The sequence below is a fragment of the Delphinus delphis genome, chromosome 11 (assembly GCF_949987515.2).
Source record: "Delphinus delphis chromosome 11, mDelDel1.2, whole genome shotgun sequence".
In the NCBI taxonomy this organism is placed as follows: Eukaryota; Metazoa; Chordata; class Mammalia; order Artiodactyla; family Delphinidae; genus Delphinus; species Delphinus delphis.
In genome coordinates this window covers 87249306-87277191 of record NC_082693.1, presented here as the reverse complement: position 1 = coordinate 87277191, position 27886 = coordinate 87249306, and the positions used below count along the sequence as shown (strand labels likewise).

Sequence of the window (27886 nt, the reverse complement as noted above, 5' to 3'; positions counted from 1 at the left end):
ACAGAAATATTAAAGGAAATCTTTGTTGAAGCTCATAGTTGTGTGTAATCAAGATTATGCTCATAATCAAGGACTAGGGACAATGAATTTAATGTAGAGGGTGTGGCCTGGCTTTAGCAAATCTTTAAAGTGATCCAGAACACCAGGACCGTTCCTTAGTGCTAAAGGCTGAGCCGGCCATGACAAGGGTGTCCGCCATCACCCCTTTACGAGGGCAATTACAGTTCAGTGACTTTGGGGGCTCAGGGTGAATCCTTCAAGAAACACTCATCTGAGGATGAGGTTGTGGAGAAACCCAACCTTTGCAGTCCTTGGATTCACTGGCAGAAAATTGCAAAGCACGGACTGGAAAAATCTGTTGCCTTCTTTGACAGACACCTACTCAGCCTGAAACACAACAGTGTCATTAACCAGCTACAACAGCTGGCTGCCAACCCAATCAATATTCCTCCCTGCCTTCTTCCTTACTAAGAGAACTCCGATTGAGTAGTGGTGGTGAGAAAAATACGTCCAGCTAAAGAACTAAATTTCTTAGCCTCCCTTGGGAAAATGGTAGCTGGGGGGCTAACTGTTGGCCAAAAAGATAAAAAGCAGGATTACTGGGTGAGGCATCGGTGAAGTTCCTTAAAAGAAGGGCTGACTCCACCGGCAGGCACCCTTTCCCCCACCCTTCATCACTCTTCATCCTGCTTAAGATGTAGAAGTGATGACTGGAGCTGTAGCAGCCATCTTGGGACCACGAGGGTACCTTAAGAATGCAAACCACATGCTAAGGATGGCAGAGAAGAAAGACAAAGGATCCTGAGATGTTGTAGAACCACCTTCCCGATCTTGGACTGCCTACATGCCTTGGACTGTTATAAAAGAGAAAACCACCTCGCTGTCTTGTTTAAGCCACTGTTAGTTTGGTCTCTGACACTAGCAGTCACATACAATCTGACATCAGATTGGCCAGTTAAAATCAAGTGTTCTTATTGGTCAAGGATGGCACCTTCACCTCTGGTCACCTTTAGCAATCAGAATGCTCTAACTGAATACATTGGTTTGTGCTCCAGTTCAGGGCGAGCTGATCAAGTAAGAGCTTCACTGAGTATAGGGCAGAAAAGGGGACAAAAGAACTGGAAGATCCAGACTCTTCCCTCAACAAGTTTATGGTCTAATGGGAGAGGCAGGTCACAGTCACAGCAAAAGATTTCCAACAGCATAAGGACCTGTATGACCCACAGCCGACGTGTTTCAGACAGTAAGCAAATGCTGTGGGACTTCAAAGACAGGGAAAGCTGCTTGTCCTGGGGCAGCCCCAGGACAGAGGAAGGGCTTGGCCTGGAGCAGTGCAACTGAAAGGAGGTAGGAAAGGAGCCATTCCAGGTGGACAAACAGCCTGAGGAGAAGCTTAGAAGAAGGAATGCAAGTGTTCACGGGAGGATGAGAGTAGCCTTGGAGGCTACAGAGGTTCCACTGAGGCAGGATTAGGGGGTGCCAGGATGAGGAGCTTGGACTTGACCGTGCAGCCAAGACGGAAACCATACTATCAGAGCAAGGCTAATCGGGGGTGTCAGGAAGAATAGACTGAGACGAGGAGGAGGCGGAAAACAAGACTAAGGTGAGGCTCCAGTAAGGAGGCTGACTGTGGTCTGTGGGCTCCTGGGACATTGTGAGTGGGGGTGGGGCCAGTGTAGCAGATGGGATGACAGGAGCAACGGTACCACCACGGTCTGTCCGGCTGAGGGTCACTCTGGACAGCTAGAGGGACAGAGCAAACTGACTGCACATCATCCCTCTTCTCCTCCCCTGCAGGCAGGCTCCTTGGATGGAAGCTTTGACATTCATACTCCTCCAGTCCCCCAAGGAAGAATAAAGAGTGTGAGTCTGGCATCCATACAGAAAGAAAGATGCTAGCCAGCCCTGCTCCAACTGACAGTTCAGGATTCCAGACACAAGATCGTGATGACTTGGAATGGAAGGGACCTCATCTGTCATCAAGAAGTCACAGAATTCTAGAATAGCATGGGCTCCTGGAAGGCTCCTGAAGGACCATCTCACCCACCAGTTTTCAAAGTGGGTTCAGTACAGCAGTAGGGTCCCCTATACACAAAGCAAAACAACTCTGCTTTTTCCTGTTTCACGTCCTGATGTTCCCCAAAAAGCTGTATTCCAAGCCAAAGGGTCACCACCAAGTCTGAAAGCCACCGACAAACAACTCTGGTCCAATGCTAATTTCTTTTAGAGTCCCTTTACCCACCAGAGCGATTTTAAAAGCAAATCCCTCATCTTACTGAAGCCCACTGAACGGTGCACTCCCTTTTTTGTCACCCCCATTGAACTTGTAATGACTCAGCTAACATTTACATTTCCCAGACAGCCTCACAAGTTTGGGGCAAGGCTATTCCCATTCACTGCTGGACCCCCAGCTCCTGGCACAAAACCCACCACAAGGTAGGTGCTCCATAAGCATCTACTAAACAGAGCTATGACTGAAAGGGGCTGGAGACGGCTTTCAGTGCAACAGTGGCAGAGCCACGGTTACTCAAGCCTGGACCGCGCCCAGTCATTGCAGGCGACCGAGCTCGGGCACGTGGTTAACAGGGCATCCTTGGCTCCTTGACTCAGAGTTCCCAGTTACCTATGGCAGGGCTTGGAGTCTGTGCCCCAGGCCTTCCCACGCCACTGTCTCCAACCTGCATTACAGCTCACGGCATCCTATGCTTGAGTAATGGTTCAAGCTCGTCAGGGGCACCAACTGCATCACATCCATCGTGTCTCTCCAGCACCAAGCCTGGCCGAGAACAGGCACTCAGCACTGCCTTTCTGCTTCTCTTCACCAAATTCGTGATCTTTTACAAACATTTGGCAAGTCTTTGAAAATGCAGTTGAGAATGTGCAGATGGTAAAGTTACTAAGCTAGAAAAATTCTCCATCCTGGGAAATCTCTGGTGAATCTCCCAGGAGTGGTTTTTTTTTTTTTTTTTTTTCCTGCCTGAGTGTTCATTTCTCTTCTTCTCTCTAAAATGGGAAGGTTGGCCTTAATCAACCCCTGAGGGCAGCATCAATGCTCCATGTAGTTGTAGGAAAAGAGCCCGGTGAAGTGTATAAACAAGGAATCACATTGCAGGCACCAACTGTGTTTTCATTCCACATCTCTGAGCCCAAACACCTGTAGAATGAGACTTCCTATCCAGATTTGTAGAAGACACGCCGCACCACCCACAGGGAGCGGGAGATGCAGGAGAGGACTCACTATTGACTTTGCATGAGATTCCAATGACCTCAACAACTATATAGCGTGTGTGTGTGTGTGTGTGTGTGTGTGTGTGTGTGTGTGATACCTCAGTTGGGCATTGAAACTCTCAGAATGACCTTTCTGAGGCCAATCTCAACTCAGTTTCTTGATGTCACCGCACAGGGCCTTTTCTTTCCACTGGGCAACTCAGTTTTAGGGCCTCTTCTTGGGCCTACTAAACTATCTGATGCCTTATAAGTTAAAATTATCGGCTATAAAACATGAAAAGAAAACTGCAAGGCCATAATTAATAACTGTAATTAAGTGTAATTAAGTGACTAAAATACGTACCATGAAATCAACATCATGAATTGCTGACTTCAATATTCTTAACAGTCTCATTACTGTTGGGGTGAGGGTAGGGAAGCTGGTTAGGTTTTTCTCATTTTGTGAGAATTCCTGAGGACACGTGACGATGGGAGAGAAATCAAAGCCCACAGTAAAACAGGTAAGATACACACAGAGCAAAATAATTCTCAAGGCAAAACCAGTACAATTTTTTCCAGCCATAACACACACTTAACGGGTATGTTTGAGGGTGACACAGGATGGTCCCTCCAAAGATAGGGTGGCTAGAGTTTTGGAAAATGTTAAAACCACCTATATGACAGTCTACAAAATGTTAGCTATCAAAACTCAGAAGATATGGCAAATGTTTGATTTCTGACAATTCTGCTGAGCTGATGTAGGCACTTGTGCATGTGCATGCGTACACATACACACACACACACACACACACACACACACACACACACACAGTGGCTGCCTGTTTCCCGGGTCTCTGCTGCAGTAACAACTACTTCCCTTCACTTTATCCAAACGAAAACAAACTGAAGCTTTCCTTGATGTACGACGCGTGATCAATAACCTCCCACTTCTCTTTTCATAGAAAACTCATTTTACTTTAAGGCAAACATGATGAGTGATTAAGATCCATAACAGAGACCCTGTGGATGGAATACATAAGGATTTCTGACTGTGACAGTCCTTGCAATGGAAAATTTTTGGCAAATTGAAGACCTAGCCGGCAGCATGTCTACCACAGGGCACACCCATCTTCCCAGGTACCCAGGAAAGACCTCTTTGGTGTGGGGACGGAATGGATTTTACAGCTGAGCTGAGCACCCTGGGCTTTGTGAGCCTCTACACGTGTTTTCCTTCAGCAAGAGTGAGCTCAGGCTGGGCCACCTGTTCCTCTAGAAAGTTCCACTATGGGGGAGGCTCAAGTGGCCCATGATGGAGGCTCCTTCCTTTGGGGCCAGTGGGAAGTTGGTGAAGGGTCCATCTGCAGTCTGCAGAGCCCACAGAAGCTCTGATAATCCAGAGGTTACCTCCTCCCACGGTCCCTTCTCTCTTCTTTCTGAGTGGACACTCCACACACTTACTGACCTTCAAGGAGCAGCACCTGAAGCCCAAATCAGAATGGTCTGGGTGGTCCCTCCTACGGCTGAAAATGGAAAGGTGGGAGCCAGGGTCAGACTCAAGGTTCCACTGAGACCTGAGAGGATGCAGGGGAGGGAGAGAATAACTCCATACATCCAAAGGTTGGGGGATCCAAAGGCTGGGCTAATCTCTACCTCCTGATGAGTCTTCAGGTGGGGCCGCTGTGTACTATTCACACATCCCCTTGGGATAGTCAATCCAAGTTCTCAAAATACTTGAGCGCCAAGAATGCTCATGGAGTGGTATTGGGAAGCACAGAGAGAGCAGCCAACAGGGTTAACGGGAACGCCTGAGGATAACGCACCAGGTGACTGGGGTGGGAATCCCAGCTCCTGCTCCCCCAGTGCGTGGCCTGGAGTGAGTCCCTGAGCTTGTCTGAGTCGGTTTCCCTGACTGAGGCGTGGAACTAACAACACTGACCTCAACGGCGGGGTTGGAGGGCTTAATGAGAGAATACCGGGAAACTGCTCAGCACAAATCCTGGCGCGGCAGACCTCCATAAACGGGACCCGGGGTTACTCACAACTAAGGAAAGAAAACAAAGCCGTGTTTGTTTTGTTCCTGGGGCAGCATGGCATTGTGGAGAGATGCCAACCTGGGGGTTCGGGGAGCTGAGGCTGGCCCCACCATGAACTCAGAACTTTCTACCTCTAAAACTCGGGATCTTGTCTCACCCACAGAGCTCGCTCATCTGCCGGTGGCTGTGTGGCCTCACACACGTCTATTCATCCCTGTGGTTCTCAGGTGTCTGCTTTGAAACATCCGCCTGATACCCAGACTATGCTGCATCAGGAGAGCTGGGCAGGCTCCTTCCAGTTCTAAGATGCAAGGGTCTCTGCAGACACAGCTTTCAACTTTGAATTAGAGCAAGGTGCCATCTCACAGGAAGAAACCGGGTATAAAGGAATAACGAGCAATCATTTCTTTTCTGTTCTTCAAAGAGAAGGAAGCTTTGAAAAGGAGAGATTTTCAGTGCGGAGAATTCAGAAACAGAGGAAGACACCCAGCCAGTTAGCCAATGGTTAGCACCGGCCTTCCTGTCCATGAAGTTCCATTGATTCATGGTTCATTTCACAGACCACAAGTATTTACTCCATGCCCACTATATGCCAGGTGATTGTGGTGAATGAATCAGACAAGCTCCCCTGCTTGAATGGAGCTTACATTCTATGGCCTCCTTCATTCATTGAACAAATGTTTAAGTGCCTACTATGTGCCAGATGTCGTACCAGAGATGCAAAGATGAAGAAGACATAGTCTGACTTGTAAGGATTAACAGGCGAGTGAACTATTCAGTATAACCTGACGAGTGCAATAATAATAGAGGTTTCAGATGACTGGGGAATGATAATCCCAACAATAACAGCTGACATGCATCGGGCACTCACTACCCCAAACTCAGTGCATAGAAATGTCATGTCACTTCATTTTTTATCCCCAAGATACTCCTACGAGGTGGCCACTCTTACAGAGGAGGAAACTGAGGCTGAGAGAGAAGACCTTGTCCAAGGTGGCACAGCCAGTAAGGGATGGCACTGGGATGGGCACCCAGGCTTCTGGCCTCAGACCCTTGGTTACATGACACGATACACCATGTTGACTGCTCTCCAAACCATCAACCAGATTAGACATGTTGGTGAGTAAATAACTTAATAGCCCGTGAGTCACAATATCCTAAAGTCACCATCTCCTATGTCGGGGTTTAGGAATTCAGGACTGATCCTTTCTGTTTATGTAAAATTGGTTTAGCCACAAAACCCCTTAGAAAAAAAAATATACGTGTTTCTTTAATACAGAGGCAAGCCAGTTTGAACCTCAGACCTTTGAAAACCACAGGTGAATGTGCCGACTTCAACAAATGAAAGCAAGCCCTTTGGCGTGGAAAGTTGGAATGTGTCTGGCTGGACGGGGTTATTTTGGGTAACAAGACAGCTTTGATAGCAGAGTTCTACCTCTGCTCCCTCATATCAGAAATGCCACCTGGGAGGTGAGGATGCAGCAGTCAGCGGAGGAGGAACAAAAAGAAGAGCTTTGCATCAGGCAGCACGCAGAGCTGCAAATAATTGTGAGGATGGGGAGAGGAGAGTCACGTTCGACTGAAACATCTGGTTAGTGGACCCTGCATTCTACCAGTTCTGTCTCTTCCCAGTATTGGTTCCCCTCATTCCCTTTTTCTCTTTTCCATCTCTTTTGGGTCCAGGAGCTCTACAAGATTCCAAGCACAGCACTTAGCTTTCTCCCCTCTCGCCACCCAACCTCGCTCAGTGCTTCTCCAAGCCTCAGCGGGACATGCTCTCCTGGATTGTCTCCACAGCCAAAGCCAAAGCACACTGTGTGATCCCTGCTCCCTGGGTAGCCTGAGCCTCCTGGGATGTCAGAGCAGCAAGGACTTGCTAATCCTCCAGGCCAGTGCCTTTCAAACTTGATCTGGTAACAGAATCCCTTTTTCAAATGCATCTTATGCAAAAGTCCGATATAAGAACAGATGAAAGGGTAGCAACTCTGATGAAATGTGTGTGTGTGCGGGGAGTCTCCCCATGTGACCCCTATAGGACTCCCTAAGGCCCTTTACAGGAACCTAAGACTCAAGAAAGCCCAGAGTGAAGTCACCAATTTGGCCTAATTCCCTCAATTTATAGATGACACACTGAGGCCATTTTGCCTCCATCCCTTTGAGAAAACATCCAAAACATCCTTCTGGTTCACTATGGTTAGTGTGATTCCCATTAAGCACATCAATGATGCTTGTTCACTGGGCCTCAAACAGTGCCCAGGGGTAGCAGGCAGAAATACTCCCACAGCTCAGGGAGCAGTGGTGGGAACTACCTCTCTTGTCACATGACACAGTTGATCACTTCCTCCTCTTAGATATTTTCTTCTGTTGACTCTTAGGATATTTCTGGCTCTCCATCTTACTGGCTGTTCCTTCTCAGTCTCCTTTGCTGGGTTCTCCTCTTCTGCCCAGGTCAAGGAAGGGCTCCATCCTTGGTCCTCCGGTCTCTTCTACATTCACTCCTTAGGTGACCTTGTCTTGTCTCATGGCTTTTAAAACAACTCGCATGCTCCCAGCTCCCAAATTTGTATCTCCAAACCATCCTCTCTCCTGAACACCAGCCGTGGCTTTCCAACTACTACCTGACATCTCCACCTGGATGTCTGCAAGGCACCTCAAACTTAGTACACCCCGATCTGGACTTCAGATCTTTCCATTATTCCAAACCTGCTCCTTCCAAGGTCTTTCCCACCTAGTTTATGGCAACTCTACCCTTCCCTTTGTTCAGACTGAACCCTGGAGACATCCTTTTTTTTTTCCCCAAGTTATCCCCCCCTCCCTTTGGTAACCATAAGTTTGTTTTCTATGTCTGTGAGTTTGCTTCTGTTTGGTAAATGAGTTCATTTGCACTATTTTTTAGATTCCACATATAAGTGATGTCATATATTTGTCTTTCTCTGTCTGGCTTACTTCACTTAGTATGATCATCTCTAGGTCCATCTATGTTGCTGCAAGTGGCATTATTTCATTCTTTTTATGGCTGAGCAATATTCCGTTGTATATATGTGCCACATCTTTATCCATTCAGCTGCTGATGGAGACTTAGGGTGCTTCCATGTCTTGGCAATTATAAATAGTACGACTATGAACATTGGGGTGCGTGTATCTTTTCGAATTAGAGTTTTCCGTATATATACCCAGGAGTGGGATTGATGGATCATATGGTAACTCTGATTTTAGTTTTCTAAGGAAGCTCCACAGTTTTCCATAGTGGCTGCACCAATTTACATTCCCACCAACAGTATAGGAGGTTCCCTTTTCTCCACACTGTCCCTGGAGGCATCCTTGACTCCTCTAGTTCTCTCACACCCCACACCCAGTGTGGCAACGTCTTGCTGACTCTTCCTTTCCATAATGACCCACATCCAATCACTTCTTAGCACACCTGCACTGCTACCACCCTGGTCCAGGCCACCATCATCTCCTGTCTGGATTACTGTAAGAGCCTTCACACACTGGCCTCCCTGCCTTCCCTCCTGCTCTTCTAGAGTCTACTTTTGACCAGCAGCCAAAGTGATTCTTTTTATTTTATTTTATTTTTAAAGGAAGAATGGGATCTTCTTTTATTTATTTATTTATTTTTGGCTGCGTTGGTCTCCATTGCTGTGCGTGGGCTTTTCTCTAGTTGCGGCGAGCGGGTGCTACTCTTCGTTGCAGTGCGCGGGCTTCTCATTGCGGTGGCTTCTCTTGTTGCGGAGCACGGGCTCTAGCACACAGGCTTCAGCAGTTGTGGTGCGTGGGCCTAGTTGCTCCCTGGCATGTGGGATCTTCCTGGACCAAGGCTCAAACCCGTGTTCCCCTGAATTGGCAGGTGGATTCTTAACCACTGTGCCACCAGGGAAGATCCCAAAGTGATGCTTTTTAAATCCTAAGTCAGACCTTCAGATCCTGAGTCAAAATCCTGCAGTGGCTTCCTAGTTCACCGAGAGCAAAACCCAAAGTCTATAATAGCCTATGAGGACCTACCCAAGCTGGCTCCTAGGGACTCTCTGTTTTCCTGTCTTATCCCTCTTGGCTCACTCACTTCTCTCCATCACAATGGCTTCTTTGCTATTCCTGCCTCAGAGCCTTTATACTGGTTATTCTCTCTGCCTGGAACACTCTTCCCACAGATACTCACATGGTAAATCCCTCAGCACCTTCACCTCTCCCTGCACCAACATCACATTGTCAGTGAGACCACCCTGACCACACTGTTTATAATTACAACCCACCATCACCAGCCCTCCAGATCCCCCTTACTCTGATTAATTTCTTCCATGGTAGATATCAACCTCTAACATCCTATATTATTCACTTATGTTGATGGTTTAGGGCCTCCCTCCACTAGAATGCAAGTTCTATGAAGGCAAGATTTTTTGTCTGTTTGCGCACTGATGTATGCTCAGTGCCCAGAACCATGCCTCTTCCATAATAGGCTCTCAGTAAACATCTTTTGAATGAACGAATGATTATCTTGCAGCTTGCAGATCACTTTCACATCTGAGGACTCATTTGAGCCTCAAAACTCTGCTGGTAATTAAATCCTCCCAGTAACCCAGCAGGACCCTATGGGGCCTTCCCAGGACAGGGCCCCACCCCCCGCCCTGCCATATCCTCTGCTGTAGCTCCTCTCTGAAGTACCCAGATAATAGTATCTGATGCATATTTCCTAAGTTTTTCAGATGCTAAAACCCCCCACCAAATGGAAGAAATTAACTAGTTGATGATCATGAGCCCCCAGACCTATTGGTGCCCAAAGATTGTTCAGGTTAACTCCCTGTTACCTCACCATCAACCAGTCAGAGAATTGTGGGTGACCTGATCACATACCCTGCGAGCCCCCTCCCCCTCATCTGGCCTTTAAAAATGCTTTGCTGAAACCCTTTGAGGGAATTCAGGGGTTTTTGTGCACGAGCCACTCATTCTCCTTCCTTGGCCCTGCAATAAACCTTCTTCTGCTCCAAAAACAAAAAAAACAAAAAAAAACTCTGCTGGTTTTTTTCAGATAAGAAAACAAGCCCAGAGAGACTAAATCGCTAGCCTAAGATCACACAGCTTGTTCCACAGTGGGTCTCATGCCCTCCTCTTCTGTCCTTAAACCCTCAAGTGCATCTGATCTGACCACACTGGTGCCAATCTCTCCAAGGCCCAGGCCCCACCTGCCTCCCCAAACTCATAGCCCGGCTTGCTGGGGACCACATTTACAGGCTCAGTACACAGGATGCTTCCCCCACCCACCACCCAGAGGAGCATTTGTACACTTTCACTCAAATGAACTCATATCTGGTTTCTAGGGGCCATGTGACAGAGACATCAGCTTCCAAGGCCAGATTCTAACCCCAAGACCCTCCTCCCAAATACAGGAGGGACACTGATACGCTGCCCACCCCCAGGCTTCTGTGAAAACACATTATCACCACAACTGGACATTCTGTAAGGAATGAGGGAGGAGGTGCGGGCAGCAGGGAGCGGAGAGAGACACTGCAAAACAAGAAGAGGTCCTCCTTGTTCTTTCTTACCAATCAGAGGCTGAAATGTGAGGTCACAAGTACAACTTAATAACTGCTTCTAGCCTCCTGCTGAGAAATTTCTTTTGGGCCTGAGCCCCAGGAACAGCTACAGCAGCTAGTTTATCTCTGTCTCATCCATCACACTGAATTGTGTATCTGCTCACGACGGCTCCTTTTTTGCACAGGCTACTGGGAAACCGGAGGGCAGCAAATCCTGGTTTTCAGGTCTTCAGACTCCAGGACCTATACCAGAGACCCCCGGGGGCCCTGGTTCTCTGACTCGCAGATGGCAAACTGTGGGATTTCTTGGCCTCCATAACCACATGACTCAATCAGTGTTAGCTTTTACCATTACTAAGTGCTGGTAATGGTTTTCCAAAGTGTTGCCTCTTTTGACACGTAACTTTGTATGAATACCAGAACCTGGTAGTATCATGATTTCCCATTCTTACATGAGAAAACAGGTTCAGAGGGATGGCAGCCTGTCCAAGGTCGCACAGCATGGGTACCCCCTGCTACACCTGAGCCGAGGTCTTCCCGCTCACTGGAGGACTCACCTCCCCTCCTGTACCCCCTCCTCCCCCCTCCCCAGGCTCCCAGAAGCCCCCAGAGGTTCCACATGATGGGACCATCAGAGGCCATGAAATCACCAGCTTGCTCTTGGTCTGTTCCTTAATCCACAGCTCTCGTGCTGGGAGGAAGGAGGACTTAGAACAGCAACCAAATCAGCAACAGCAGTGGAAGCAGGTGGGGAGGCGTGGGGGAGGTCGCGATGCAGAGAGAGGCTGGGGCCCCACCCCTGGCCCCTGGAACTGAGCCTTTGGCCCCACACCTGCACCAGCCTGCCCCCGTGACCTGAATATGAAGCATCGAGGGACTCATAAACTGGCCCCCAAAACGGCAGCTGCAGGGCGGAGCGAGCAGGAGTGGGGGTGAGGGTAGGTTTCTAAAGACAGAGGAACAGATGCAGAATTCGGAGACGCCGACCCGCGGAGGAGATGCCCGGTCCTTCTCCCCTGCCGGCCCTGATGGCAAACTCCAACATGGGAAGAGAATTTTGAGTCTTAACCCCAACCCCACCCCGGGCCCCAAATGTCTAGTCTCCCTGTGCTGGCCACAGCCAGCCCAGAGGCACAAGGGAGGGGCAGCTGGACTCAGCCCGCATCGGAGGGGGCTTTGTCCTCGGGCCCCATGAACCGCTCCTAAGTAGGTCCTGCCATGGGTGCAGTTTTACATCTGGGTGATACTTTGTGAATAAACTAAACCTGCCTCAGGCCTGCAAGCTGCATGAGGGCAGGAACCATGTGTAGTTTTGCTCACAAGGGTGAACCCAGGCCCTAACCCTCAAAGTGAAGGGGCTGAGGGAGGGAAAAACCATGCATCCATGTATGCTGCCCAGTACTTGACATTTTAGAGGTATCGAGAGAGAGACAGAGGGAGAGGGAGAGACAGACAGAGACAGAGACAGAGAGACAGAGAGGCAGAGAGAGAGCGGGAGACAGAGAGGGAGACGGGGCGGGGCGGGGGGGGGGCAGGAGGTGATCTGTGTGTGCGCGTTTGTCACACACATCCTGCGCCCCTGGGTGGCACTGTGAGCCGGGATTAGGAAGAAACAATGGCACACGCTACCCAAGAACCCCCGCTGAATCCAAGCAACCTCAGCCTCCTTAAGATTCCACTCACCCCGTAGAGCGGCCGCTCTGGTTTGCTTTCAGACGTTAATGCGCTGGGGAACCACTAATTTGATTCTACCTTCCGCACACCTGATCTGCACAGTAATTGCTTTCCCTGGCTCAAGCTATGGAGACCTCCGCAAGCTTCCAGACTCGCATTCCCTTCTGCTGTGAGACGTACGTAGAGTAAAAACCCGCAATGTTACACCCAGGTGGCAAATTAATCTCCAAAACTGCTGTCTGTCGTCAAGGCAGCCTCTCACCCCACTCTGCCTCCCAGGAGTGATCTGGTTTGGAGGAGACAATGCATCACAGTGGAGGGGAGATGGGCTAAGAATCCAGAAACCTGGGATACTGGTCCAGATCTGCCATGTGACCTTGTGACCTTGGGCAAGGCAGTATCTCGCTCTGGGCCTCAGTTTTCCCATCTGTAAAATGTGAGAGTTGAACCAGCAGCTCTGTTGGGACGAGGCGTGGCACAGGTGGGAGGAAGGTGGAATGTGAAGTCCCTCAGGCTCAAGTTCAAATCCCTGCTCTGCCATTTATTGTCTTAGCAACTCTGGGAAAGCTACTAAATGTTTCATAGCCTCAGATTCTTCTTGTGTAAGATGGAGGTGATAACAATACCTGACTGCCCTTCCCACATTCACCCTTCCCTTCCTGTCTGCTTTCTGTACTGCAGCCAACAGGAGCTTTTTAGAACACAAATCTGATCACAGCATCTCCCTCCTTAAAAGCTTCCAAAGGCTCTCCAGTGTCCTTGGGAAAGACAGACTCCTTAATCTGGCAGATGCTTAGTCCAACCTCTAACCAGCTCCACTCACTTGGTTCTCCCATTCCAGCCACACTGGCTGCTTTCCTCCTTACCGAGCTCCCTTCTGCCACAGGCCCTTTGCGCATTCTGTTTGCATTCATGGAGTACTCTTCTACCTTTTCAACCAAATACACCATTCTTCAACCTCATTCAAGCCTCACTCTTCCTTGCTTCCTTTCCTCACTCCTGACTACATCCAGAGCCTCAGTAAAGACTCTTACAGCCTCATTCATCTCTCTTTTGTAGCTACTGCCACAGCTGTAAATTTACATCTGCATGATTGATTGTTTGATGACAAAACTAAGTCCACTACAGGCCTGCAATCTCCATGAGGGCAGAGACCATGTTGCTTAACATCTAACACAGTGCCTGTAGAAAAAGTCTTCACGAACATAATAAAATCCAACAATGCCAACATTTATTAAGCAATTTCTACATGCCAGGCACCTCCCCAAAGCTCTAAGAATTAGGTTTTATTATTTTTCTCATTTAACAAAAGAGAAGACTGAATAACAGAGAGGTTAGGTAACTTGCCCAATATCACACAGCTAGTGAATGGTCAAATCATGTAAGTCTGGTTACTGGCAAACTACTTAAAACCTTTCACTCAATAAATGAAGCAGGGGACGGGGACAGGTCTTTAAGCAAGGAGGCTGGTACTTCTTAAGCGTTTAATAAGAATAATAATTGCTAACAGACAGTGAGTTTTTATGATACGTTCAATATTATTCTGAGGATTTTACATAAATTAACTCATGCTCCCAGTGACCCTCAGTGGTGGAGGGGGAGCACTACCATTATCCTCATTTAACAGATGAGGAAACTGAGACTCAGAAAGATTAACTGGCTTGCCCATGGTCACCCGGCTTATGGGTGGTAGAGACTTGGTCCACCTAATTCCAGAGTCTGGGAAAACTCAGTCTGTGATTCTCAGGGAGGACAGATTCCCCACCAAGCCTCAGATTTCTACATTCAGTTCTGGTAAGAAGGCCTGAGCTCCTTCTGGCACTGAGCCTACCCAGCTAGACAGGATATGGAAGGAGCTGTCCCCTGGAGGCCACAAAGCCACCTGCTGCTCCGGGGTCTCGGCTGAAGAGGCCACACAGCAACGTCATGGACAGCTGGGCAGTGACTCACGGGGCAGCCAGGGAAGAGGAAGCCAGCAGGGGCTAAAAAAGACGTATGACCACACATTATACAAAGGAACATCATCAACCATGACCACCAGCACCAGGGCAAGCCCCACTTCCACTCCACACACTCCTCAAGCTGCCCTGGAGTCCATCTGGGATCCTCTCAGAGTCTCATTTGAACTGGATTTCACCACTGTGCCATAGCTGTTCAGAGCACAGGCTCTGGACCCCAAATTCCAACTCTACCCTTTAGTAGCTATGGCATCTCGGACTGGTCACTGAACCTGTCTGAGCCTCAGTTTCCTCCCCCAATAAAATGGGGATAAGAAACACCCACCTCACAATAACTGTGTGAAGATTAAATGAGCTAACGTGTGTGAAAGGCCCCATGCAGTACCTGGCTCAGCAACTGTTAGTTCCCCGAGCGGATGAAATGCAGGGGGTGGCAGAGGGGAGAAGACAGGCATGTAGTACAATTTGCCTGGAGCACCCACTCTTTTGGATTCATATTTTAACCATGCCTGAGAGCTTCACACCAATTCGTTGTTAATCCATATAGCATCCCACTTCCAGAACAGGATGATAATAACAAGAATAATAAAGATAAAGGATAACAGTTGTTAAGTATGTACCATGTACGAGACACTGGGGAAAACACGTTGCACCCACCATATTATTATTTTAATATTACTTTGATCTTCATAAACATTCCATAAGGCAGTCCAGAGCCAGACTGCCCCGGTTCAAATGTGACCCAAACACTTGCTAGCTGTGTCGCCTTAGTCAAATTCTTGAATTTACTTCCTAATTGACTTCCTAACCTGTGAAATGGGAACAATAATAATAATAGCACCTATTTCATATCATTGTGGTGAGGATTCAAATAGTTAATATATGATGGCGGAGATGTCTAGCACTCTACCAAAAATGATGCCCCTCTAACAGTACAGAATTGTGGCTGGGAGTGGCTGCCTTGCCAGAGACCATAATTCCCAGCCTCTGATATCTAGTTGAGGCCACATGACTCAATTCTGGTGTCTGGAATGTGGAAGCAATTAATATACCCACATCCCAGACTCTCCTACAAAAACATCCCCGTCCTCCACACTGGAAGCTCCTGGGAGTCACGTGTTCCAGAGGGCAGACCCTCCATCAGATTCCATGGAACACAGCGCCTCCCTCCCCTACCTTCAACGGGACTCAACAGGAATGAGAAAACAACTTTTATTGTGTTTAGCCACTAAGATGCTAGGGTTTATCTGATGCCACAGCTTGCATTACCCTGACTAATAAAGAAATTGACACCGTGAGTAGGCTTCTTACATATGTGGCATTGGCTTCGAAGTCAGATGGTGGGTTATGATGCTTGAGGCTGGAAAACTGGAGCACCATGTTATACAGCAATAAAAGGTTTGCTTAAACTGTCACCTATCACAACTTAGAAGGCAGAACTCATGTCTACTGAGCCTGTAAGTGCTAGAGGAAAAAGGTCTGAAAAATAATGGTAGGAGAGTTTGCTGCTCGTTCCTGGCTGAGTTTAGCAAGGTATTAGGGAAAGAGAGGATCTCAGGCATGAATTAGTCAGTTTGCAAGTAAAACTGGAAAGGAATAGTGTAGACATGAAGAAGACGATATTCCTAGATCCCAAACAATAAGAGTAAAGATTGAGCAGACTTCTAAGTGAAATAAATATCAGATGAAGTGTATAAGCTTCCCACGACATAAGCCTGATGGCCTCGAGGTAGCGGTCATTAAGTTGAGTGAGAAATTGAGGTATGGGGTTAAGAAAGCCAAGAAATAATCCAGGCTTGAGAATTAGGTCTAGGAAATAACTTTGACTGCTGGCACACTAGACGTCATAGATGAAAATCCTACTAAGGTGTTGTGGGAATTGTTCTGGCAAAATCTATAAGCTTGGATTTTAAAAACCTTTTACTGTTAAAGCATTAAAACAATCCTTGGGCCCCTTGAAGTTCAAGGGCAGGAACTAGGTTACACAAGATTTAGAGACTCAAGGAGGTCATATTCCCCAAGACCCATTTCAAGTGTGGCCGAGAGGAATAATGGACAAAGAAAATCCTGCCACAGGGCAGAGCCACGACCATGGAGGACAGTGAACCAGGAAACTGCTTCCAGAGAGCAGAATCAGGGCTTAAGCAAGGAACCTCACCCAATTCCAGGGCATGGTCACACAGTGTCTGCTTGGCAAGATTTCATAACTCCTAAGGGCCGGTGACTTCTGTACGTCTTCCACTGTTGCCTTTTCCTAATGGGTTATCCTCCAATATGGTATATGGGCACAGAGGGGAAGATAATGAGTCTCTTTTAGCTCATGGGTCTCTGAACCATAAGAAGCCATATTCAATCCCATGGATAGGACAGGAATTCACCCAAAGATCTTGCACTTTAAGTTGGAAGCACTGATTGGCCAGAACATGAATATCCTCCCTCAGGGGAAGGGAAGCATGTTTTGTGTGTGAGAAGAAGGAGGCACATAGATATTTGGTGGCCAAGGGGGCCAGTGACACATCTGGCCAATGATATATGGGCATAGTGATGAAGGTTCCTTTCAGGCTTAGCCCATAACACCTTTCTTAAGATCCTCCATACTCTCCTTCTTTCTCTACCTATGGGCTGGATAAGTGTCCAAAGAAGGCCCTAAAGTCCACATATTGAAGGTAAAGCACTCTCTCCATCAGTCGTGGTACTTAAATGACCCTCCAGCACCCTCCCACCACACTCCTCCCACAATCAGACTTTAGTGAGTAAGAAAGGACCTTCTATTGTGTTAAGTTCCTAAGATTTGGGGGTTGCCTTCTATAATAGCTAATGTAACGACAACAATTATAACATATAGCACTCTTCGAACAGTGTCTGGCACATAATAAGCACTATACAAGTGTAGCTATTATTATTATAATACTCATTTTACAGACAGGGAAACTGCAAGTTATGGGTGTGTCTGACTCCAAAGTCAATTACTATTTTATATTTACCTCTCAGTAAATGATAATCAGACCCATTTTATAGGTAAGTTTGGTGTCTGGCTCAAGGTCACAAATAATAACAGGCCCAGAATTAGAGGCCTTTCTTCTATTCAAAGGCCATTAGCCACCCCGCCCCTGACCCCAGATCTCCAGGTTGGTCCGCCATTGTTTATTTTGTTGTTATTTTTATGGTGTGTTTCAGGAAACATTCTACTTACAAATGCCCCAGCACTGAACTGGCAAATCTGAATAGAAAACCAAATAACCCTCCACTGACCTGAATTCCAAGTTTTAATTTACATTAAGCTAGTTAATTAAAAATATGCTCTGTGAGCACAGACACTGACATGGCTGGCTGCTGAGATAGCTTTTGCAGTTCTTTGTAAAAAGCTGGGTTTCTTCTGTGATGTTTTTGTCCAGCACAGCAACACTGTACCATGGAACAGTGCGACCAGCTCCGGGGATGTGGACGGGGTGATGGGCGGGGCTGGGGGGCAGGCAGCAAAACTGCTGAGTAAGCATTTAGTTTATGAGCAAAAGACCTGAACACCAACTTACCCACCAAACCAGTGCTGGTGAGGCGAGGGCTCATGTTAATTAAAATTTATAAAGTGATTGGGGATCCCAGCAATGAAAGAGACTATTCCAAATCACCTTATTATTGTTATCACCAGCCTGAATAATCTGTTTTTTAAGGAAGAGTCATTATTATCGAGTGCCTACTATGTGACAGTGGTTTTCACATATCTGATCTGATTTAATGTTTTTAATCACCCTATGTGGTAGGTTTGGGTTTTCTTCCTTTTTCATGTCTTTTTTTGTTTTGTAATCCTTACTGTGCAGATGAGAAAAACAAATTCAGCAAAATTAAGTCACTTGCTAGAAAGTGGCAGAGCCGAAATTTGAGGCTAGATCTCTCTAAGTGTAAAGCCCTTCTCCCTTTCATCACACCACACTGCCTCTTGCAGTCTTCCCTTCAAATTCTTTCTGCATTTAAAACAAAATTTCATCCAAGGATGCCTATGGCTTTTTTATGTTTCCTTTTTTTACTGAAGTGTAATTTGCAATACAGCGAAACACACATATCTTAACGTTACAATGCAATGCATTTTGACAAATGCAAGTACCCCTGAACCCACACCCCTATAGATAGAAGAGACATTGCTATCACCCCATGTGTCCCATGTGATCCGTTTCCTGATTCCTCGAGCCATAGCAGCAGCAAATTAGAAAGGCGGACAGGTGCAGAGATGGCAGTAAGAATGGGCAACCAAGGTAAAAAGACTTGAAAAGATGATTCAAGGAACTCAGAATTCAATAGTTTCTTTCAGGATATCATTGCACAATATTACACAATAGATTGCTCAACTCAACAGGCATCTAATAAGCTCCAACTGTGTACCAGGCCCTCTCAGACTTGACAGAGGATATAAAAACGTGAAATCCAGTACTGCCCAGTTCAGTTTAATAGGAACATATGGTGTGTTAGAACAGAAGGACTGTCAGGCTATCAAGGGCCTTGGTCAACTGAGTAGGTAATGAAGGGCAGGGAGGATGGCCTGAAGGCAGGGAACTCATCTGTCACTAAAGAGAAAAACAGTTAAGTTGCCTGTGCCTCAGTTTCCTCCTCTGTATCATGGGGATAATAGCAATACTTTTTCAAGGGAATGTTGAAGAGTAAATGGGTCAATATATAGAGTAGTGTTGGATGCATGTTAGCTGTTATTAGCTTGTACGTCAGTACTTGAGCAGCCCCTAGATTTAGTAGCTGCTCAATAAATATTGATGAACAAATGAATTCACGAATGAATAAGTGAGGCTACTGAGTTAAAGGGGGAAAAAGGTTATGTAAAGCATGGGCTCCTTAATAAAGCTTGCATATCAGAAAGAATGTCATGCAAAGTAGTTGAAGAAATAGGTTTGATGTTTAATGTATGTTTCAGATACCTAAGAAATTAACTGTTCATTTCTTACTGCTTCCTGCCATTTTTAACAAGCCCAAGGAAAAGAGATGAAGAGATCACAATGAAATTACAGTATATCTCATACCAAGAGATGGCGAAGGGGCCCTGAAACCTAGGAGTTAAGCTCTGTGGTGTGGGAAATGCTGTGATGGCAGCAAACCCTAACCACCACACATTCACCCTGCCCCAAACCAGCTCTGCGGTCTTCTCCTTCCTCAAATTATACTTATTCCAAAAAGGATAAACACAAAATCTGTCTTTAAAAGATGTTAAAGATCATAAAAGTAAAACCAATTTGAAAAATGCAGAGGCTACTAACAAAAACAGACAGAGCTACAAGAGGACCTGGGGGTGTATCACAGATCTAGGCCCTTATTTTATAGATGAGGAGACTGAGACCCAGAGAAGGAAAGTGAGTTATGACCAAGGCAGAGTTGGACCAGGGTACCCAGCATCCCAAACTGGAGCCCAAAGGGGAATGCTCCTTCTTCCCAAAGGACACACAGGAGTGGGAGGAGATTCCAGCAGGTAAGGGTCTGGGGGGCCAGTAGATTGTAATGGGGAGGTAAGAACAGGGGTGGTGGGCGCATGCGGAGGGAAGAAAATTACGCCTCTCTGCACTTTTTATTGGGGTAGGGCTTCAAACAAAGAACTGTCCAGTCCAAAGCTCCTGGGTTTTGCAGGTGAATCCGACTCCTCCTCCGGAAGAAGCACACACAAAGACCAATGCCTTCTCCCAGGTGTTTCCATTTCATCAGGAGTTCACGGGTGGAGGTGGGCAGGCACGGGGAGCCTCACAGGCACCCTCCCTTTAGAGGTTTAGCCCTCTACTGGCAGCAGAGGGGGAAGGGCTCTGCCAAGGAGGCCAGAGGAGTCTTGGCGATCAAACGCAGAAGTCGCCATCCTGCCCCCACCACACGAGCACGCGCGCGCGCGCGCGCACACACACACACACACACACACACACACACACAAGCTTTGCTTCTTCCTTCCCCTCCCCCAACGATGACCAAAGCCAGGTGAGGGGATTGACAACTGGAGGTTCTGTTTCCGAAGGGCTTCTGCGGGAGCAGCTTGCTTCTGCGCACACTCACAGGCACACTTACATACACAGGCACGGACGCGCGCACACAGACTCTCACAAATACGCACACACTCCTATGCACACACTTGGCACCCACAAGAGGCCAGGCCGCGCCCGCCGCATCTCTGCTGCAGCCCCGGGGAAACGACAGGCAGCAACATGAATGAAATCTGCCCAGAAAGACTGCATTTCAGCTCCAACCACGCAACCTCCAGCCAAACCGCCGAATATGCAACAAAGTTTTATTTCGCTTTTGGAGTCTCCAGTTACGCTTCTACCATTTCCTGTGGAAAACTGAAGCTTTGAAGTGTCTAGCTCCGGCTTTCGCAGACACGCAGGACCGCCAGCTGGAGCTCTCCAAAACAAGAGCCCCGGGCCCCACTCCTCCGCCACCAGAACTGCAGGTTCAAACCCACCCAGCTCCGGCCTTCAAAACAAGGGGTGCGGGAAGGAATGACAGAACCTGCTGGAAACGACCTCTTAAACTGACAGTCCCTTCGGAGCCCCGCCCCACTCCCATCCTGACCGGGTCCCTTGTGGCGCTCCTTAAGCCAAGTGGTGACGCCTGCACCTCCTAGCCAACCGACAGAGGCAAGAGGTCGGAATCTGGGGGGTCTGCCCATTGCGCAGCAGCCACCAGCTGTGAGCTCTGGCCCTCAAAAACTGCCCCGGAAAAAACTCGGGACCTATAAGCCTTCCCGCTTATAGGTCCCACATCTCCCTGACTGTTTCTAGGCCGAGCGAGCTCTCAAACATTCTGCCTTTACGGCCGCAGGGCCCTGCCTTCCTGCGCTCACCGACGGTGTCCCCGAGAGCTCGGGGAAGTATGCTAACTGGGCGGCGAGGGCGGAATGCGCCTCCTCCTGAGTTCCAAGGAGCCAAACTCCTGCGCCCGGGTATGTGGCATCTTCAAGGTCAAAAATAAATAAAATGTTTAAAATGAAAAAACAACAACAACGAAACACAGGGCTCTGGCAGAAATATGTACTAGGCGCAAATGATCGCACACCTGTGCCTCCAAAGCGATGCTGGGTTCTTCCCACCGCCTGCCTGAGGCAGCCGCTGTCCCGCCCCGAATCCGGGGCGGAACCGCGCCCTCTCGGACTTGGGACCCTACCAGCGGCGTATAGTACGCGGATCCCGAAAGCAGGAGGGACCAGGGATGTTTCTAGCCGCCTCCAGCTCGGCGGTTCCCTCGGAGGCTTAAGACAGCAGCGGGCAACCGGAAGGGCGCGGGAGGGGGCCGGGAGGCAAACTTACGACGAGAGTTGGCCCGGTTGGGTGGGAGGGGGCAGCACCCGCGCAGCCACTTACCGCTGGCGTTCTTCCCGCAGATGAGGTGCTGGTAGGGCTGCAGCAGCCCCCAGATCTCGGAGTCGTTGTTGACCGTGTGCTCCAGCGTCTCCACGGTGAACTTGGGCGCCTCGTGGAGCGCGTGGTGGTGGTGATGGTGGTGGTTGGCGGCGGCTGCCGGTGGGGCTGCGGCGGCGGCGGCGGCGGCAGCGGCGGCCGGCGGGGCGCAACAGCTGCTGCCCCCGCTGGCGCTGCTGGCTGCGCTGCAGGCGCCGCCGCTCGCCGCTCCCCCTCCCGGCGCCTCCCTCTCCTTATCCGCCACGGGGGCTGCTCCGGGGCCCGAGCCCTGACCCGGGCCGGAGCTGGAGCTGGAGCCCGGGCCCGGGCCGCTGCAGCTCCTGGGCAGCCCGGAGGCCACGACCCGCGCGTAGATGTCCCGGAAAAGGCTCTCCATGCAGGCCGTCAGGTAGATGGCTGCGTGCTCGTGGATGCGCAGCGCCACGCGGCTGTCCACCATCCAGCGGTACACGCGGCCCACGGAGAAGGTGAGGCCGCAGCGCGCCGATTTGCCGCGGCCCAGGCGGTCGCCACCGGCACTGCTCATGTTGTAGAGGGACAGCGCGGCCAGCGCGGCCGCCGTGCAGTGAGCCGCTAGGCCCCAGGACAGCACGATCTCCATGGCGCTCTGGATCTCGTACTTGGTGCACTTAGCGAAGCGCAGGCTCAGGCGCTGCGCCTCTTTGGCGATGCGTACCAGCGCCCGGCTCACCAGCGTCGACAGCTTGGCCAGCGCGTCTTTGGGTAGGCCGCCGGGGGGCACCGAGCCTGCCCGGGGATCCCGCGAGCGCAGTAGCAGCGCCTCCAGCTCCTGGAGGGTCCAGGGGACCTCGTCGAGGTCCGGCAGCAGCCGCGAGCAATGCTGGCCGGCGCAGTCCAGCCCCTCGGAGTCTTCCACCAGGGCAGTGTTGACAGTGTCAAAGCTGTTGTGCCGGCTGTGCATGGAGTCAGCTAGAGGCGGCCAGCAGCTCCCGCCATACGGGGACGCCGGGTGCGAGTCGGAACAGCACAGGGACAAGTTGGAGGAGCGCACCGAGTCCGCCGCGCCACCATAACCCGAGTCCAGCGTCAGATCCTCCAGCGTCCGAACCACGGGTTTCTTACCTCTCCTGGCCATCGCTGCGCCACTTCATGCTGCGGCCGCCGGGGAGCCGAGGGGAAGCAGCAGCGAGGAAAAGCGGGCGCCGGGGCGCAGGAAGAACCGAGTCCGCGCCGCCTCGGCTCACTTTTCCACCAGACGCTACTACTTACTGTTACTACTTTCGGATGCCTCCCCGAGCCGTCGCCGCTGCAATACGCAGGGCAGAGCAGAGAGTCATCTTCCAGAGCCCGGGCCGGAGATGGGACACGCTGAGGAGCGAGCCAGGCCGGGGGAGAAGCTCACGCTGGACTCGTCCCTTACTTCCAAAATAAAATAAAACTGTCTGACCCGCTCCCCACCGGGCCGGGCTGGGCGCAGAAACCACTGGGCGCCGGCCTCGGTGTTCGTAGGACGGAAATCGACCCAGATGCCCGCGGCAGCACCTCTGCCGGCAGCTGGCTCTCGGCTCTCGGCTCCCCGGCTCCCGGTTCCCGGCCCGGGGTTCGCTCGGCGCTCGCCCGCCCGGCACTGAAGCGCAGCAACGACCGCGACAGCTGCAAACCCTACAAAACCCCGCAAGCCCCGGGCAGCCCGAGGGGGCGGGCTATGTAAAGCAGGGCCGGCGGAGAGCCAATGGGATTGGACGATGCTAATTACCTCTTTTTTTATTCCTCAGCTCCACGCAGCCCCGCCCCTCATACACGCCCCCGGCCCGTGACCGAGGCTCCGTGAAGTGGGGAGCCAGGGCCTGAGAATTGGGGGACCTGTGGGAGCGTAGAGACGCAGATGCTACCCCACCCCTCCTCTGCTGTCCCTGCCCTTGAGCCTTCGGCTTTGATACCAGAACAGGAGAATGGTAGGTTGGGCATGTGACCCACCCACCCACCCACCCACCGAGTTGTGCTCCACCCAGCGGTTCACAAAGTGTCTGCCTGGGGTCGCTTTCTGCCCCTGCGTTTCGGATTTCACTTTCCTTTTTCTTTCTCTAGTACACAAAGCATATTTCTTCTCCCTCTCCAGCCTCCCCCACCTTCGGGTCCCCAAACCAATTAATACGGTCCCCTTTCAGCCCCAGTTTGCCCCAGAGCGGAGGGAACTAAGAAACCAGGCAAGCAGAGGGATCAGGGAAGTGGACATCACTGGAAGGCTGAGTCTCTGGACGTTAGCCGTCTGCCACCAGCACTCATTAACTACGTTCCTTCAGTAGCAAGGAGGACGCTGAGCCCATCCTTCAAATGCCTGGGGGTACACTGGAGGGAAGGCTTATGTCCCACTTTGACGTTCTGGTGGGTAATGGTCCAGAGAGCTCAGCTTTAAAAAGGATAAATTTGCACAGAGGAGAGTTTTCTTTTTTGAATAAAGAATGGTATATGTGCATGACTTAGTTGCATTTATGTCCAGTGGCATTGTCTTATTTATTTGTCCCCATCCACCAGGGCAGAAACCATATCTTATTCACCTGGGGATCACCAGCTCCCACTGTCTCTGCCTGTAGGGGACTCTCCTCTGAGTTTCCAGCTTAGAAGTGCCATTCTACAAGAAGGTAGCCCATATCCTTCATGTTAAAAAACAAAATTCAACTGAGTAAATTTTAAAGCTCTTTATTGGCTTTACTCAACAATTCACGAATCTGGCAGTATCCAATCTAGCAGATAGAAGGGAGCTTGGAGGAGCTGTACAAAATGAAAGACTTTTCATAGACACAATGGAGAAGGAACAAGGAATTTATACTAGGTTAAAAAGCAGGCTGCTTATTGCAAGGTTACTTTCCTCTAGGAGATGGCAGGGGTCTATAAGGCAGATTACCTAACTACTGCTGATCAGGTGATTCCTGATTGACTAGTTTAAGATTCCATTTCTGGGAGAGCCAAAACTGTAATTAAGTGTCTCAGTTTGGTGAAGTGGAGCTTAGCATAAGTGACTCCATTTGGGGCCTGGTATCTTGTTAACACTCAATACTGTCCTGGGTGTTTCAGCTGCCTCCCCCACTTCTGAGGCTGTTGACTTCTGGCCCCTTGTAACACTAGGTTACTACAGTCTGCCTACTTGTTAGATTCCACACTGAACTAGGGGTTCCCCATGCATAGGCCTGACACAGAGTAGTCAGTCAGTAAATATCTGTCGTAAATGCATGAAAGGAAAGAAGGACATGATTTTGAACTGTTGGTTTGATGTTCAACAATGGATTTTGCCAGATAACCCAGGAGATTGTCTGATGTTTCTCATCTCTGTCAGCCCAAATCCACCATCACCCATCCCTTCACCCCAGTATACTACCATCACCCTGAAGCTATCATCCTAATGCATATGCTCATCACCTCTCTCTATTGACTATTATAATATTCTACCAACTGGTCTCCTCTCCTGCCTCTTCCTTCTCCAAACCATCCAGCCCGAGAATCTTCCAAAAGCCCAATTCTCATCTTGTCATTTGTCTTGAAAAAAATTTAAAGGTTCCCATTTGCCTTCCAAATAAATAAAGTTTATACTGATTAGTGGCCTTCAGGATCTCCACACTTTGTTCCCAGACTTTTTCCATAACATTCCAAACCTTTTAAAAGGGATTGTGATGGTTAATTTTATGTGTCCATTTGAATGGGCCACAGGTGCCCAGATTAAACATAGTTTCTGGGTATGTCTGTGAGGGTGTCTCCAGGTGGGATTAGGATTTGAATCAATGGACTCAGTAAATTGCCCTCCCAAATGTGGTTGAGCATCATCCAATCTGCAAGGGACTGAATAAAACAAAAGGTGGGGGCAGGAGGAATTCATCACTCCCCACCCCCCATCACGGACTGAACTGGGACATCTCATCTTCTCCAGCCCTCAGACTGGAATTTACATCACCTGCTCCCCTGGTTCTCAGGTCTTTGGACTTGGTCTGAATTATACCAGCAGCTTTCCTGGGCCTCCAGCTTGCAGATATCAGATCGTGAGACTTCTCATTCTCCATAATTATATGAACCAACTCCTCATAATAAGTCTTTTTCTATATGTATTTTTCATATACCATCGAATACAAGGATACACAGTCTTTAATGATCTGAACCCTGCTTCCCCCTCTAGGCTCTCCGTCATCACCCTAGCCTCCTGAACACATATTCACAGTCACATAAACACACAGATGCACTCCCACACAGATACCTGCACACACATGAACACACAGACACACAGACACACACACGCTTATGTTCTAGCCATACTGAAATCACTTGCTGGTTTTCCAAGTTAACATGTTGTCCCTTGCATCCGATAAGTCTTTGCAGATGTTCTTTCCTTTGCTCACTTTGCTCAAAGACCTTGTCTTCCTCTTCTGAACCTGGCAAACCTCATCCTCTAAGATTCAGCTCCAAGGTTACCACCACAGGGAAGTTTTCCCTGATGTTGCTTCCTGTCCACCCAGCCCAGACCTGGGAGGGTGTCTCCATCTGTGTTGTTTGGGATTTGTTCCCAGAGCCTTTTCTCTTCTCTGTGTGTTTCCCTGGTGATCTCGTCCACTTGTATGCCTTCAGTTCCCACCTATGTGCCGATGAGGCTTGAGTGATGACCACTCAGACTGTAAGCAGCAAGAGAACCCAAGAAAAGCTCATGCACAGGGAAGAAGAGAGACTGAAAGCAATGGGCTTAACATTGATTGATTTACTTTTTTGATGGCACCAGGTCAACTTGGGTTCCATTACTGCCTCTGCCAGTTTTCCAATCATGTATATTCAATCGCTTTTATAGTCTCTTCCTTTGCCTTTGAAATGCACAAATAATCACACCCATCTTTTTGGGTTGCTGGGGGGTTAAATGAGATTTTTCTGTATATAGGATTTAGCACAGTGTTCCACACATGATAATAACCCTATACATGTCTGTTATTATCTTATACATTTTCCTATTTTCTGTAATAAACACATTTCTTATAGAGTCAGAAAAAAATGACAAATGTTACATATAAAATCCAAATGATCCTTCAGGGCTGGGCTGAAATGCCACCTTGTCTAGGAGGCTTTGCCGTATCTTAGTAGACATGCTGTTGCCTGTTGTGCTACAGATGTGCAGATGGCTCCTCTCCCCTTTCAGAAGTCACACTCCTTGAAAGGCAGGCCTTGCCCCCAACACAGTTCCAGTACTAATGAGCATGTCCCTTAGTTAGTTTTATGGATAAACCAAAGCATATGTCTGTTTAGTTTACTGAAATAGATCATTAATGATAATGCTAAGTGACTGAGGGCAAGTGAGCCCAAGCACTGAGAATAATAAACACACCAACCATGTGTTCAATATTAGCCCCATACTATGAGAAAATTTGGCATCTGCAAAAAAGTCTGAAGAAAATTCAAATCATCCCAAATTCCATCTTACAGAGATCAACATTAATGATTTGTGTTTCCTTCAAGTCTTTCTAATTTTTTCCCATCTTTTTCTTTTAACATACATATTTTAACAGAGTTGGAATTATTCTGTAAATCATTTTGCATTTCGACTTTTTCCTTAAGAAGTTTTCTCAAACTTGATACTATAATCATTTCCCCATGCTAGTAAATATTCATCCAAAACATTCTTTTTTGTCACTATGAAATATTCCAACATACATTTATACCTTAACTGGTGGGTTGATTCCCTATTTGGTTGTTAACTGGTGTAAGTAATGCTGGGATGAACCTCTTTGTACATAAATAACTCCCTTCTTCAAAACTAGAAGTTTTATCTATGTTATCCTTGGAGAAATGCAGATCAACAATAAACATATACTAAAGATTTTTTGAAAACAGAAATAAATTACTGGGGTTATTTTGCCTATCAGATTAGCAAAGATTTATAAAGTCAGTCGTGATGAATGTGTGTCACAATGGGACATAAATTGGGGCAATCTTTTGGGAGGGCAGTTTGTCAATATGTATCAAAATGTCAGTGTGCACTCCTTGGGACTTCCCAGAAGTCATATCTTCTGATATTATCTAAGGTGATCCTTGTAAATTTTTCAAAAGTATACACAATGTTATTTGTAATGCTGCTTTAACACAGGACTTTGGGAAACAACCTA

The 27886-nt window shown here is 48.5% G+C and overlaps 1 protein-coding gene across 1 annotated transcript in view; it reads right to left on the bottom strand.

Moving 5' to 3' along the window:
* Positions 1–23387, bottom strand: part of ABTB3 (ankyrin repeat and BTB domain containing 3) — a 305219-nt gene extending 281832 nt beyond the window's left edge. Inside the window, exon 1 of the mRNA XM_060023901.1 lies at positions 21738–23387. Coding sequence (XP_059879884.1) covers positions 21738–22890 — 1153 coding nt within the window. The 5' untranslated portion in view covers positions 22891–23387. The remainder of the gene's footprint in view (positions 1–21737) is intronic.
* Positions 23388–27886: the final 4499 nt, after the last annotated feature.